We start from the raw sequence: 16673 nt of genomic DNA, 5'->3' as shown, positions 1-16673 counted from the left end.
CTTAAATTTTCCTCCCTAGATATCCAGCTATATTCTTCTCTTCTGGGGCAGGCTGGTACCTCCACTGGCAGATGTTCACATCATGCTTATTCTTGCACAAGCTTTTTCCTTTGTCTGGAATGACTTCCTCTCTTTCCACTTTAGATGAATCACCCAAATATCAATATGCGGTTCAACTTTAAACTGTTTCACGTAACTTTTTAATTGATTGGCCGTGATTGCGTCTCTCTCCAATTTCTTAAAGTATTATATTTGCCATCACTCAACAAATCATGTGACTGTATTTTATATGATATGCTCTCTAATCACCTTATCTGTGGTAATTTTACCTAGATAGGCTCTAAATTATTTGAGGACTATGTGCACATTTTATATTTCTTTTCTCTCTCTCACAGTGTTTAGCACAGTGCTAAATATACAGTTGGTGTTTTATCAATGCAACAAATTGATGCTGTGAAATGCAGATTTGTAAAAGAGTTTCATGAATCTAGATTTTTGAGAAGTGCGTATAGTAACTTCTAGATGTACTCATACCAGTTATGTTTCTAATGAAGATAAAAAAGGTGATAACCAAATTGGCTGAAGAGTTGATGAGATAGTACAGAGGTGGCATAAATGTAGTTGAATTCTTTTCAGACCACACAAATTGATAAGGATGAATATCTAGTTTATTCTAGAATATAGGAATTAAGCTTCACATGACTAGATCCAGAAAAGCTAAATTTCAAAGTTATCTCCTGTTTTTCATTTATAGTAGTGTTTCCTATAATGGTTTTAACCCAAACCCTAAAACAAACAAACAAAAAATTGGCTCTAAATCTGATCCAGAATTTTACTGAGATATGCAGAGTAAAAAAACAAAACAAAACAAAACAAAACAAAACAAAAAACCCCCACAAAAACACACACAAAGAAACCCAAGTTCATTTAGTCTTTTCTAATGACTCATACAATAAAAGTTTGGATAGCCAAAACAGTACCATGAAAATGGTATAATGCACTTACTGGCCAGACCTCGCTAGGTGAGCAAGTATTCCTTCTGTGTGTATTGGAACTTTTGGAGTCGTATTATAATTTTAGGCCATGAGGGTGTCATTTACCTGTAATTCAGTAAATGCAACTCTCATAGTTTGAAAAAGTAGAGAAACTCATTTATATCTTAGGGAAAAAAATGCACTTATCAGAGATCTAATCAGTTTAAAAAAAAACATAGAATTTAGTAATTCCAAAAAATCCAAACCACACTGGCAATTACCAATAACCTTGAAATACCTCCACTGTAATCTCCTTTGGGGCTACAGGCCACTTGTGTTCATACTTTTCTTTCACAGTTTGCTCCGTGTTAGCAGTTGGGTTTGAATTCTCAACACGCACTCCATGGCTTGGCTTACCCACCAGATTTTGAACAGATTTTACCATATTCTTTAAATCCTCTGGGTAAGGAGTTGGATATCGTTTTAGGTTTATTTCAACCTAGAAGTTTATAAAAAGAAATTTCACATAAAAATACCTTCGGCAAACATGTTCACAAAACTACTCCATTTTATGTGCAGTAGTGAAACCAAATGCAATATAGTGAGTGTTGAGCTGGCTGAGAAACTGTACTGTTGCTGTCAGTGGTGTTCTTTCCATATTCTGCCCTCATGGGGCTTCTTCCCGCCACGCCCACCTTCTAGATTAAAAATAATTTGGGGATTATATCCTAGCTTTAGACCTACCCTGAGGATCATTGAAATAGGAGTAGGTCAAACATATAAGTGACTAGCAATCTGAAGATTTTAAGCAAATTACTGTCAGCTGCTTTTATACTTTAGAGGCTGTTTCTTCCCTATCTTAGTTATTTATAAGTAATTATTTTCATGTTAAAAATATCTTTGGAACATTAATATAGATGATAGGAGGAGACCCCAAAAGATTTACAAGTAGAGTTTATCATGTCTTTAAAAAATGGGGAATTGACAGTATCTGCTACCAAATATGCATCAGCTCAATGTTAATTAATTAGCATGTTATATCAAAAGGTAGGGTAGCTAATTCTTGTTAATACCTAAAAAAAATGCTTCAGGGTGGCTTTTATATTTAGTTTTTACCTTAATAAAGTAACATTGTAGGTACTGCCTTAAAATACTTAAAATCTTAAAATACTCCTTTGTATAGGTAATGTCTTAAAATAAAAAAATAAAAATTGAGGAGATTTTCTAAGATATTCTATTCTATGTAAACACATAAATGTTGGCTTATATTTACCCAGATATCTATTCCCCTTTCTTGAATTCATTTTTGGTGTATCAATCTGCCTTTAGGGAATATATATTAATGCTCATTCTTCACATTTAATTTAGAGGGAGAAAATATGAGACACTTCCTTATGGAATATCCCATTATCAGAGTATTTAAAATATACCTAAATTGGAATAAATCCAATTTATTCATGCCGATTAAAAGGGAGTGGGAAGAAATATAAGGAGCAGATTTATTTGGCCTGGCTTATTCCAGTAGTCACAACTTTTTGCATCTGAGTAGAACCAACTTTACAAAATGGAATGGTTTATGTGATTGTAGTGAGTATGTGTCTGTGGAAAGTGTGTGTGGGGGTAGGTGGGAAGGAACGGAGAAGGGGAAAGCAAAGCTGAAGAAGGAAAGAGTGGGAATGAGAGACGAAAGGAGAAAGTGGGGGGGCACATGCACCCCCACCTGCCCACACCCATGGAATTCATGGGATGTAAGAAACTATGATGGTGGTATAGATCTGAGGATTGTAAATATGAATTCAAACACTTTTGCTCATCTGCAGATTTAGCAAATCCACCAACTTTGTCATATTCATCTTCCTCGTGGCTCATTTTCCATATCAAATGCTGGGATTGGACTCCACTGGATGATTTCTAACATTTCTTTTAAGACTAAACATACAAAATTATTTTTCCAATACATTTTTGAAAAGCTGATGAAAAACCAGATAATTCTGCTAGTATAAATATTGTTTAAATGTAATTTTGTCTTTTACACTCCCAAACAAATAAGAATGAACTTCATAATATATAGAAATAAAGCTACAAAAATATAACCCAAGGAAAATTTAGAGTTCTCGGGAAAAAAGTGTAAGGTGTTAGAATGTAATATAAATATAGCTCAGGGTACTTAATTTATAATGCATTCTTAAGTAAACATAAAGAGAATGATATCCATGCTAGACAAAGTCCATTGGGATGCATGCATTCTTGGATCTGCTGTTTAAGTTGGTATTAGAAATGTTCATCACAAATTAAATCTAAGTTTTAAATGATATTGTTGAACTCATTTAAAAGTACTTGATATCAAAGGGCTAAAAGTCAAAAAACTACATTTAAAAATATAGATTGTAGAGTGGTATGACTATTATGCCAATTAAGAACATCTTTTAATTTTTAATAACCAATGGTATATGAATGAAAAATAATTTTCAGGTAGAGAATTAAAATCCTATGTACCTTAAAAAATTCTCAATGCTAAAATTATACTCCTAAATTGAATCAAAAGGAAAAAAAAAGTGTGAAATGTTCTTCTTTAATTGAATTAGATTCTTCATTGAATAATGTAATCTATTTTTTATAGATGCTATGTCTCATCTGACAAAATTAGATGACTATTTAATAATGGCCATGGTGCCAATATTTTCGGGTTATTTTATAAACAAGTTAATATGATATTTTGGTCACATCACCAGAATATGTTTGGGTACTTTATCTTTGAAAAATATTTAAATTTAGAAACAGAAACAGATTTGTCATGAATTTAATGAAGCTTCAGTTTTAGAGCCCGTCACTTGCACAGCCTCTTTCTAAAGCCTTGTGAGGGGCCCTACTTATGTATTTAAATGGTTATTTTATATCATTTTCCTTAAAAGAGGCCCCTCTCCAAACTGTGGGAGTTTCAGGTCTCATACAACTTGGATTTGTTTCACCTAGCCAATAAGTTCCTTGTTTCCCACTTGTTGGACCTGGAGTCAGAAGATCTAAATTTAAGCCACAGATTTACCTCAAACAAGCTATCAGCCACTAACCTTTCTGTCCAGTTTCCACTTGTGTAAAATGTGAATGATAATATCTTTGGTGAATATATGACTAAAATGAGATAATACCTGTGACAGTCTTTTGAAAATATGTAAATTCTATTCAGAGATTAAATACTATATAAAATCAGATTCTACTTAGGTATTTTTAAAATCTCAATTCTTTTGGCAGTTTAGATTCTATTATATATACTATATACTCATATATGTATATATATACACACACATATGTATATACATATAAACACCATACTACCTGTAACTATCTGGATTTTTTCAGATTGTATGCAGCAGCAACCATTATTTATTCAGTATCTGCCATTTGCCAGGCACATGCAATATGTTTATAAGGATATTTAATTTATTATTATCTATACGATAAATAATACTTATCTATATGATAAATAATACTTATTTTATTATTTATCATATAGATTTAAATATAAACACTGACTAATTATAATTAACAATAATTAAACAATTATAATTAAACATAGTTTAAATTGCATAACTCATTATAGCATCTGTTCCCATTCTACCAAAAGGGAACAGTGTTGGTCCAAAGTCATACAGCTATAGATAGCAATGCCCAAATTCAAACTCAGGTCTTTGACTCCAAAGCCTATGCTATGGAAGTGTTACTTGGTTCAGAGCTATTGTCTGATAGAAGTGCAGCACATTACTTGTACAATCTTGTGAAAAAATGGTGTTTGTAAATCTATAATGTACATTTTACTGAGTTAAATAACAAGATGATTTCAATTTTTAAAAACATAAAGCTAACAATTTTTTATAATTCCTTTTAAAATTTAAATAACGCTGTAATATTTTATAATTGTTATGTTTGTAAGTTCTGTAAAAACATATTTTATATCCTTTCACAGATTGTTTTGCCTTCCTACTTTTCTTTTTTTATGCCTTCCAACTTTTCAACTCATGTGTGCACTGGTTTAGAAATGAATAAACATGCTCATAAACACAATTTTATTAATAGTTCAGTAATGCCCCAATACAAAAGCAGTTTCTTTATATTTCTAAATATATAGGCTAGAAATATTCCCTTATTCTAATATGGGATGGAAAAACAAATAGGTGGGAAAAATTGTCACTTATGTTCTTACCAAAATGTTGTATATATCACTCACCATAAAGTATTTGTTCATTTTACATATACATTTTATTAAAATGCAAGATTTTGTACTGCAATGTTATTTCACTTTAATTTTAGAAAAATAGCAATGTTTCACAACATTCTGTATATCTCAGATCTAAAACAAGTGCAGTAAATGCAAATAGCAGCTGCAAGATGTTGGAGACTCCCAAAAGTTTAGCAATGGAAGAAAGAATTAACATAAATAGCTAGGCATTTAGAGATGATATCTTGAATTCACAAAGAAAACCGTGGTTTTCTTATGTAATGATTAAATTCTAATTTGGTTTGGCTGTAAATTCCGGTAAGAGAAATAATAGTGAATGCCTTGATTATTGATTTTTAAATATCTTATTCTGGGATTTAATTAGGACATTTTATACAGAAAGGAAACCTATAGCAGTTTCAGTGAGGATTCTCAGCTGGCCTTATATTGTGCATAGAATATAAGACACAGAATAAGAATGTAGTCCATTACATGTGGATGGTAAAGCTTACCAAAAATGTAGTGTTCTTTCACATCCCATTAAGACATTTTTTTAAATGAAACTTTTAAACACCCAACCCACTGAGATAAGGAAGCCCTATTTGCCACAACTCCTAAACCAATCTTCTCTTACAGGAATTCTCATCATCTGTGCCTTCAAATTAGAGGGAAATCGATACTTTTCAACAAATGTCCATCTTTGTACTCAAAGTCCACTCTCAGCAAATCCCAATTCAAATCTCATGCTATTTTATGAATCAATTTTTAGTTATTTAATCTCCCTCAGAATTGACATTATACAAAAATGCATGTATGTATGGGGACAATTTAGATGTTATCAACAGTGTCATCAACATTCTGCCCGACTATTGGTATTCCCACACTTTAAATTAAAGAAAAAAATATTTAAAAATGAAAACATAAATGAAAATGAAGCACCCAACTAAAAAATCATGCCATATATCCCACCATTAGGCACCTCATTATTAATGTTCCCTCCCCTGACTTGGTTCTCTCCACCCCATTGCCAATGTCAATGAACAAAAACTTAAATTGGTATCGAACACTGGCAACTGGATGGTTTCTATAGGATCGACATCCCTTACCCCAAATCATGCAGAACATACCCCATAAACCACTGTTCCAAGGTTGCCTCTACATGGGGGGTTCTCCTACCCCAAACACCTAGGCCTACCTGTCTGCCACTTAGAGAGGGAAGAGTGGTGGATTGTGCTGCAACTGGCAATGGAGTACACATGCTCCTTTCCTGCTGGAGGCCACTTATACAACCCCATGCCAGCTGTGGGTCATTCTGGGGGACGGGCATATCTTGGATCTGCTGATCACACCTGGCCCATGGTGTGCAGCAATCGCCAGACAGTCTGGCAGGTTGGAGAGTAATCCCACGCTGGCCCCTTTCCCAGGGGGCTTGGCAAGAGTGATCCTGTGGGAGAAGGAATCTCCATTTTCTGGGAGAAAGAGGAGCACTGTAGCAATACTTTCACTTTATCATTTTTCTACTCTTGATTTTTTTTTCACTCTGGGTAATGCATTTAAAACAACCACAGAAAATTAGTTCAAACTCTCTAACAAAATGGTAGCAATATCAAATGAAGCTAAAGGGTCACCACTTCTTCACACAATGCAGCAGTTATACTACACTGTACACTCTATAAGTAGGGCATTATACTCTAGTCCATTTGGAAGTTGATGGCATAGGTCAGTGGTTCCTTTTTAGATTTTATGTAAATGAAAGGTAAAATGGTGCTAAATTTAATGTATATGTAATGAACCAAAACCGTGTGATTAATTTACTATAAGATTTCCATACATTCCATTCATCATACTTCCATGATGATTTATTTAGAAGTTTGTTTGTGTTCTAATTTGCCCAATAGCCAATGGCATTGGAAATGTTCAAATTAGTCAAAACCAAGTGTTTGAGATTTTTGAAACACATATTGTTTCGCCAAAATATAGATAAATCAAACATAAATAAGCATAAAGAAAATGCAATCTAAAGTATAATGAGCCTACTCTGATTATAAACAAACCTGATCACATAACACACAAACAGGGCTTCTAAATAACGGTTTGCATTTACCATATTTTATGTTTTCATTGACACATATACCAGAGTATATTAAACGTACTATTTTCTTGTTGGATCCTTTGAATATGGATTTTTAGGAATAAGTATGTAGTTTTTGACATTCAGTGAAGAAAAAGAATGAATCAGAGGTCCAGTATAGAATGCATCATCCATTGGTTCTATATTTAACGTACGAAATCTTAAAAGAAGAACTGAGATGTTGTAAGGGTCTTTGTTTACTTTTAGTTTGGCATTGTTTTTTCCAGCAATTCACAAGTTAAAAAAATGTTTCTTTGGTTATTAGATAGCATTAACCAAGCATCCAGAAACATTTTTTTCAAAGCCAAATCTTTAACAAAGCTATCATTTTGATTTGGGAGTCCGTTTTGGGTTCTCCACAATGATGTAGAGGTAGGCCTTGTCAATTACCTTACTGTCTAAATCTAGTAAGGTTCCAGAGTGTGTTGGTTTAAGAAAGAAGTTTAGAAAATGTGGGAATGAGGGGAAAGAAAAGAAGAACACATTACACAATCTATATCTATTAACAGGATGCACATAACAATTACTTAGGCAATTAGTCACTCAGAGTGAGAGCTGTTAGTATCCATGATGGAAAAAGTACACAAATAATACTATAAAAAATTAGTGAGAGATTCAAGATGTTGCCATGATGTTAATATGAAGATCTGATGTTGAGAAGAACTATATCACTTCTGATATCTTCAAGCTTACATACTTAAAAATATAGATTGTAAAATTTCACCTTGTTACTTGACTTAAGTTAGTTCCAATGAAGAATTTTAAAAATATATATTTGAGGTGAAAAACTGAATATCCCCTGGTATTCTTGCCTCCTTTAAAACTTGTTTTCATATTTAAGAAAACTCAGAAAATTTTCTCAGATACCCCAGGGACATTGAATCTTTCAGAGATTTTAATGCCAATGTAATATATTAATCTGTTGGTTTTTCCTTAAATGTGTACTTGGGTCTCATATGGCCTGCCTGATGCCTTGCTTGGCGATTAAAAGAAAACCATTTCAGTGTTTCAAAAATATAATAAGATGCTTAGGTAAAGTCTATCAGCCAGATTTGTTTGTTTGTTTTGGCTTTCTCTCACCTTGAATCTCTTTCATGTTGTTACTCAGTAAGATGGGTATTAAATTTGCTCAGAGACATTAGTCTCATTCTGAAGCACACCAATGCTTCTCAAATTACCATCCTGCTATAATGAAAGGTACCACCAGAACACTTGAAGATATATCTGACCTTCAAGCAGAGGTCACTCAATTTGTCCCTAAGTCTATTGTATTAATAACAATGGACAAACAAAGATAATGAGAAGAAAGAAGAAACAAAATTAAAAGTTTCACCTTAACTTTCCCAGCATTTTCGTCATCTTCCTTTTTTTCTTCAAATTCAAAGGCAACAGTCATGCGTTGTTGTCTCTGCTCTTCCCACAGTGTTGGGTTAAAGCTGTCACTGTCTGACTGGAAATCTACAGTTAGATTCCAAAGTATTATTGCTTTTTTTTACATGAAGTGTTATTAATAGAGCTTAGTACACTATGCAAAAAAATGGCAATAGGTACTATAAACAAGTACAAAATGAAAAAAAAAAGGAAAAATAAAGAGAAAGAAAGAAAGAAATAAAGAAGAAAGGAAAGAAAAAGAGAGGAAAGGTCCTTTGATATTTGTTACATGGTCTTTTACATCTTAATTCAAATTCAGCTTTCCTAAGTACATATTAGTTACATATTGGGAATGGGAAGTTTTCTAGTGCAGAGAATGGGCTCTCCAAATACTACTACTAATGATAATACAAGACAGCTGGGCTATACATTTTAAAATATTAATTTTTAAATCTTCACACCAGCACACTATGGGTAGTACTAATATATCCTCAATTTGTTAATGAGAAAACTATAGTTTTCTCTGGGCCAGTGCAGGATTCTATTCCATGTCTGTGTGATTACACAGCCCATACCCATATTTGTAGCCACTAAACTCTATCAGGATTTTATAAAAGGTACTATATAACATTGGTGTTTCAGTAAAGTGTGTAAGATTGAAAGCTTTATTTATTTATTTATTTTTGCTGTGTGTATGTGGTTGGGAGGAAATGGAGGGGAGCTTGTTTTTAGGGTTATGAACATATGGAAATTCAGTCTTTAACATTACAGTCTCAACTAGTGTATATATATCCCCAATTAATAAGGAAAATAAGTGGCTTATAAATATTTAATTTATATCAAAATATGGACTAATAGTAATATCTTCCTTGCCAACATTAATTGTGAAGATCACATGAAAATGTAGTACAAGTACTTCGTTCAGGCTAAATTCTTTCCCAAAGGACAACACTTATCATATATGTACTTGTTTGTTGCAAGGGATTCTGAAAATTCATTTATTATACTTCTGCCTGAAAAGCCAAAGGGTGACTTGCTTAAAGTTCAAAAAATTTTTCTATTACCAACTCTTCTTTCCTCAAAAGAGAGCAAAACAAAACAAAACCTGGCTAATTCCTTAACATCACACTTTGCCTAACTAGATCTACCTCACTCCCTACAATAAATTAGGGATTCAATCTGTGCAACCATAGCTCAGAAATGACCAGCAAATCTGAGATTCTTTTCACTTTTCCCTTTATTTTTTAAATGAAATATTTTGATAATCTAGGGACTAATATGAAAATATAAGTAAAGTTTAGGTTTAGGTTTTTCAACACGTATATCTATCATAGCTACTGACATCATTTAGAGAAACTCAACTTGAAAGAGAAAGAATGGTCATTATTTTCAAGTTATCTCTTTATGGTCGACTCTTAACATGAAATAATTTGGGGCCTGGGATCACCAGACTAATGTTTAAATTGTGTTCATGAAATTAGTGAACACAGGAAATAAACCAGTTCACTGAACCTTCCTTAAGATCAGACCCTTCTTAGCTCATTTCAGTGAGCTGGGTACTACATTTAGTTAACTAGTCCTATGTCTTAGAATCCACCAAGAGAAGTTGCTCCCAAAAATCAACACTTTCATATAAGATATGAAGAGGGAGAGTTACATTTTTGGGATCTTATTTAAAATAGTATAGTGTACATGATTTTGTAACCTGCAACTTTACTGAATTCATTTATCAGTTCTCCCAGTTTTTTGGTGGAGTCTTTCAGGTTTTCTATATGGAGTATCATGTCATCGGCAAATAGTGAAGGTTTTACTTCTTCCTTGCTGATTGTGGAAGATAAGATTCATGTTTAGGGTTAACCGCTGGATGACTTATATGTGTCATCTAATTATTTTCATAGCCTTGCCCATGTGTCAGTATTCCTGGCCAGATATCAGAATAAAATTATTCCCTTTTATCCATAATTATATAAGTATAGGAGAAATTTTTACTGATAATTTACCTTCATCACCACGAGGTTGCTGGGGAAACATGTAGTTAGTCAATACTCTTTGCTTTGTTTCTGGATGGGCTTCAGTTTGTAAAGGGATAAGGGCTTTTGACTAGACGCAAAGAACATACAAAATAGATTAATAAGATAGTGAATATGAAGAATATTACTTTTATATAAGACATGACCAATAGTTTGGCCTCACTGAGCTGAATGAACAATTAAAAGAAAGGCAAGGGAAAAAGTAATAAAATAATTAAGGATTACATAAAAGACTATTGCTGAGGAATATTCTTAAATTCTAAGGTCTTCATACTGAGAATTTCTTTTTCTGTAGGATACTTTTTTACAAAACCTATCATCTTCACTGAGCAATGTCAGTTTTAGTCTTAAAGAGACCAAGATGTATTAAATTATTCAACTAAGTAAGCTTTTGGTGTGGTTCTATATGCTCATTCATTTTCACAAACTGCTGCCCTAAAAAGACAAATGGGATTTGCTATCAAATCCATGCTACTGCAAGATCATCTATGAATTTAATTAGGTTAAAACAGAAGCATTTTTTGAGAGATATTTTTGTAACCAAAGACAGAGTCCACATAAAAATAAGCAACTATTCTTGTTGTACCTGATGTATCAGTATATTTTTTGTGGATGGTAATATTTAATTCTTTATTATTAATTTGATTTTACAAATACAATTTCTGAAGGGTATTGAAGGGTATTGTAGAACTCTGATATTAAATTTTATATATATATATATATATATATATATATATATATATATACCTTATTGGAAATGATGATATCTAATGTTTAAAAAATCCACTAGTTTCATGACATTTATTAATAGGAGTGAAACACAAAGTGGATTTGGCATATCAACTTGTCTCATGCAACTGAGTCAGAAACACATTAAATCACTGTTATAAATAAAAGTTAAATGATGCAGTCATTGTTCAGTTCAGTCTCCCACAAGAATAATAAATCATGATATTAGCAGATGTTTTTTCACAATGAAAGACTGTAGAATAGATTGTTCCATTAGCATAACTCACATTGAATCCAGAAATTATTTATTTATAATGATATATTAATGCCTTGAAAAATCCATAGTTCATTGATAAGATTTGGATTTGAATATAATTTCTCTACTCAGCAGATGGAAGCAAGTACTATAATGACTGTAGGGACACAAACATTATTCTTACACTTACATTTTATGTTTTGTAGAGATTTAATTTTTTCACAGAAGTAGCCCAATACTTAGAAATCTGGTCAATTCATTTACCTGTAATGCTGCATTTATGCTCAGGAGATAATGATAACAAACTAAATTCAAGATGATTTGTTTTCATTTGGCTATTCATATTTGCAAAAAGGTGTTTCAAAATTTTGGGATTATGAGAAAAAAGTAAAGATTAATAAGCCATGTCAAAATTGTTCACCACCATTTTTTTTTTCTGGTGGCAAATCAGATGTCTTCAACTATTTTTTGCTATTTTCCAGTTATTAAAGTTATTCATTAACACTCAATTACTGATTTGAATATAATCTATTTTCGTGATTATAAAAAATAATATCAAACCAATTTCACAGAAAATACTGATAATAGTCACAAAATATATCTGAAAATCCCTTGTATAAAATTTTAGAATTAAGTTGATTATAATTGAAAGTATTTTAAAAAGGAATACATTGGATAATAATTCCCTCTGTGATTTCTTATTCCTTACCTTCAGAGATATAATTAAAGAACATCCCCTAAGGACACAGAGGTACCTTTTAGAAGTACAAAGCTATAAAAATGATCGTTTTGTGTGTTTGATACATGAGAATGAAGTCGATGCTAAATCAAAGTATTTAAAGAGGGTGGAGATTATAGTACTGTATTATCTGTAGCAATGAAATACACACTTGAATTGCTATCTTTACAAAAATCTTTCAGAAGATAAAGGGATCTATATTTTGTAGTATATGCCGAAGGTAGCTACTGGGAATAAGTTAGTAATTCAAAGCTTAAATTATAGTTCATCTTAATAAACAAAATAAATCAGGTAATAACGGTTTTTACCTGATTGTCAGAAAGCCACAAAGCTGCAAGTTCTTTAAGTTTGGTAAATGAGAATGGTAAATTCTTCAACCTGCGAAAACAAGAAAATTCTAATAGCGTGGGTGAAGATAGATATAGTTCATTTTTATGAAGAATTATTTAAAATACTGTAACTTATTGATTTTATTCTTTTCTCTAATTCTTTCCCTTCAGTAGTCTGAGCAATCTCTAAAAAGTGAAAATCCCCATTTGCAATCCTCCAAATGCTTTCTATCACATCTAGAAAAAAATCCAAAATTGTTACCATGCCTTGTCAGATCTTACAAGATCTGGCCCTCCAAGCCCCTCCAGAAACTTCTGCTACTCTTTTCCTGGCTTAGTCCTACCAGCGCCACTTACTGGCCTTTTATCAGCCCACTACAAGGAGTAGCCAAACTCTTATCTGTCTGGAATATTCTTTCTCCACAACTTCACTTAACTAATTCCCACATGTCTTTTAGCTCTTAAATGCCATTTTCTCAAAAAGGCTTTTCCTGCCTCCTTATTTAAATAACTTTCCCCAGTGTAGTCTCTAAGTACCTTATACTTTCTTTGATGGAACACATCATAGTTTGTAATTATATATTTATTTTTGTGATTACAGTTTTGCTGGCTGAACTCCCCACAGAACTGTAGACTCCATGACGGGAAGGGGTCATGTCTGTCATACTATTAAAGGAATCTACAGCTCCTATAGATGACTCCCGAGAGCATGTCCTTTTGTTCTGTCACCTTTTTGTATTCCAAGAGGGAATTTTTAAAAATGCATTTTGAGGTATGTGAAGTTTGGCATCAGCTATGATAGTCAATTGAAATGAGTATTGGCTTTAGCCTTTGGAGGACCAAATTGCCAAATGCCTACGTCAACGTACTATCTGATATCCCTGAAATTGTGTGTGATGCATAAATTGTGATTGCATAGGCATATATGTGATTGCCATCATAGTCACTCAGCAAAGTGGTAATATAAACAAAGCCTGCCACTGGATTCATTGTTAATTTCTGCATATTCACTTTTGAATAGAGGTACACATTTTAGATAGAACTTGGAATGAAAATTTCCTTAAGTCTTTAATATGTTGGAATTATTTCAGCCAATCCGTGAATACATATATTTTGACAATGGAAATGGAAAATATTACAATAATTAATAAGGATTGTGGAAATGGTTTATATTATATGCAAAAGGAGTGACCACTTCAAATGATTTAGTAAATTTGAAAAGATATTGATAGCCAATACAAATAGCAACAGTGTGCATTAGCCAGATAACTTTAGGAAGAATATAATAACCTCTCTGAGCTCATAAATATTTATAAAACATAAATAAGCATATAAAGAGTAATGGAGACTGATTTATATCATAGTTCTCTTTTTATGAAATTATTTATTATACTAGTATTTATAACATGAAACTAAATTACGTAAAAACTGTTTGTAGTTTTTGGTTATTTAATTTCACTGAAGCCAGGAATTATGAAGTAAGGTGTTATGGGAAGAATTTTTCCACATCATATGGAGATGAATTGAAAGTAGAATATCAATTCTGCCACATCAAAATTATGTGAGGGGGAAACTCTCCAGAATCATACAACAAAATGCATGACAAATCATCATCAATCCAGTCATAAATGTGGAGTGTAAGGAAAAGAGACTATTAGAGGAGGACAAGTTACACTCAATTCTCCTTAGTCCCCCAGTAACGTGTGTTAAAAGTGAGCTTCTATTTAGTATCACAAATGTGCAATAAATTGACCATAGGAACAATCTTGCAGTTGACAGTGCATGGGAATAATTTTTCCTAAACTATAATACCAAAATTTTTAAAATTCATTCTATTATAAATGTGAAATTGTGATAGTCATGACATTTGGATGACATTTCATATTTAATCTTTTATCCAAGCATTTCATACTTAATCTTTTATCCAGTTCTTTCTCTGATAGTAATGTTAAATTTGGCCTCAGATTTGGTTGAATATTGATTTTAATTGCAAGTCAAGTCATTGATTAATTCATTAACTAAGAAATATTAGTTGGCTCTATACTATGTTCTAGTCGCTGTAGTAGGAGAAAAATTAAGCTTATATAACTGACCTGATGAAATAAGTTCCTGGATATTGTGAGATTCTCAATGACTTATTCATATCTTTTGCCCTACCATCTAGCAATATGTCTGTCCCATTGTGGTTACTGAATTATCCTCTATTTGTTGAATAAATAACTTCATTAGCAGACTTTCTACTTTCTTACACCATACACAAAAATAAACTCAAAATTGATCAATGACTTAAATGTGAGGCCTAAAACCATAAAACTCCTAGAAGAAAGCAGGCAGTAATTTCCTTGGCATAGGCCATAGAAATATTTTTCTAAATATGTCTCCTCAGGCAAGGGAAACAAAAGCAAAATTAAACTATTGGGACTATACAAAAAAAAACCAAACAACTTCTGCACAGTGAAGGAAACCAGTAACAAAACCAAAAAGCAGTCTACTGAATGGGAGAAGATATTTACAAATGATATATCTGATAAGGGGCTAATATCCAAAATATATAAAAAAACTTATACAACTCAACACCAAACAAAAAATAAGCCAATTTAAAAATGGGCAGAGGACCTGAATAGTCATTTTTTTTTCCAAAGAAGACATACAAATGGTCAACAGACACATGAAAAGGTGCTCAACATCATTAATCATCAGGGAAACGCAAATCAAAACCACAATGAGATATTACCTTATACCTGTCAGAATAGCTAGAATCAAAAAGACAAGAAATAACAAGTGTTGGTGAGGATGTGGAGAAAAAGGAACCTTGCTGCACTGTTGGTGGGACTGTAAATTGGTGCAGCCACTATGGAAGACAGTATGGAGGTTCCTTAAAAAATTAAAAATGGAAATATTACATTATCAAGTAACTCTACTACTGGGTATCTACCTAAGGTAAAGAAAATCAAAGCTGTAATTCAAAATGATATATGCACCCCTACACTTATTGTAGCATTATTTGCAATATCCAAGGTATGGAAACAACCCAAGTGTCCATCCATAAATTGATGGATAAAATGTGATATATAGATATTTATGTCTATATCTATAAATATATATTACTCAGCCACAAAAAATAATGAGATCTTGCTATTTTCCAGGTCAAACAAGGATGGACCTAGAGGGCATACTGTTAAGTGAAGTCAAGTTAGACAAAGACAAATAGCATATGATCTCACTCATGTGGAATTTAAGAAACAAAACAAGACAAGAAACAAACAAAAAAAGACATTTAAATACAGAGAAGAAACTTGTGGTTGCAAGAGGGGAAGTGGGTGAGGGGATGGCTGAAAGCAATAAAGGAGATTAAGAGTACACTTATAGTGATGAGCATTGAGTAATGTTTGGAATTATTGAATCGTTATATTGTACATCTGACATTAATGTAATACTATATGTTAATTATGCCTCAATAAAAATAGTCAAAAAACAACTTTATTAGTATTACTTATAATTATGGGTCATTTTAAATATTTGATAAGCATATTTTCTATATCATCATGCAGATTATTACTGAATAAAAGTTGAGCAGACCAAGAATATAAGAGAGAAAACCCCTCTCCAAGTTACAACAGTAATGGAGCTCAGTTCCATTGGGGACTGTAATGGAATCTACTGAGAATCCATCTTCCTATTATATCTACATTATCATATTTCCTAATCTTATTCATAAGACTATAATTAGAAAATTTTGAAAAATGTTTTGCTGAAAGTCATGTAGAACATTCAAAGCATTTCTCTCATTTTCCTGTCTGGTCCAGTCCAAACAGGAGAATAAGATTGATTTGATTGGACTTACTCTTGTACCAAGGTATGAAGCTTCCTTGTCATCTTGATTTTAAAAATTAAATCCCAA

General features: G+C 32.4%; 1 protein-coding gene across 3 annotated transcripts in view; it reads right to left on the bottom strand.

Annotated features, from left to right (window-relative positions):
- Positions 1-16673, bottom strand: part of LRRC7 (leucine rich repeat containing 7) — a 553650-nt gene that overhangs the window by 100529 nt on the left and 436448 nt on the right. For all 3 annotated transcript variants that reach the window (XM_043575239.1, XM_043575241.1, XM_043575240.1), the window contains exons 14-18: positions 12752-12821; positions 10690-10789; positions 8652-8776; positions 6383-6631; positions 1273-1473 (exon numbers count right to left, since the gene is read on the bottom strand). In XM_043575239.1, the coding sequence (XP_043431174.1) occupies positions 1273-1473; positions 6383-6631; positions 8652-8776; positions 10690-10789; positions 12752-12821 (745 nt within the window). The remainder of the gene's footprint in view (positions 1-1272; positions 1474-6382; positions 6632-8651; positions 8777-10689; positions 10790-12751; positions 12822-16673) is intronic.

The sequence above is a fragment of the Prionailurus bengalensis genome, chromosome C1 (assembly GCF_016509475.1).
Source record: "Prionailurus bengalensis isolate Pbe53 chromosome C1, Fcat_Pben_1.1_paternal_pri, whole genome shotgun sequence".
Taxonomy (NCBI): Eukaryota; Metazoa; Chordata; class Mammalia; order Carnivora; family Felidae; genus Prionailurus; species Prionailurus bengalensis.
Note: the sequence above shows the minus strand (reverse complement) of the source record. Positions and strands in the feature narration are given on the sequence as shown.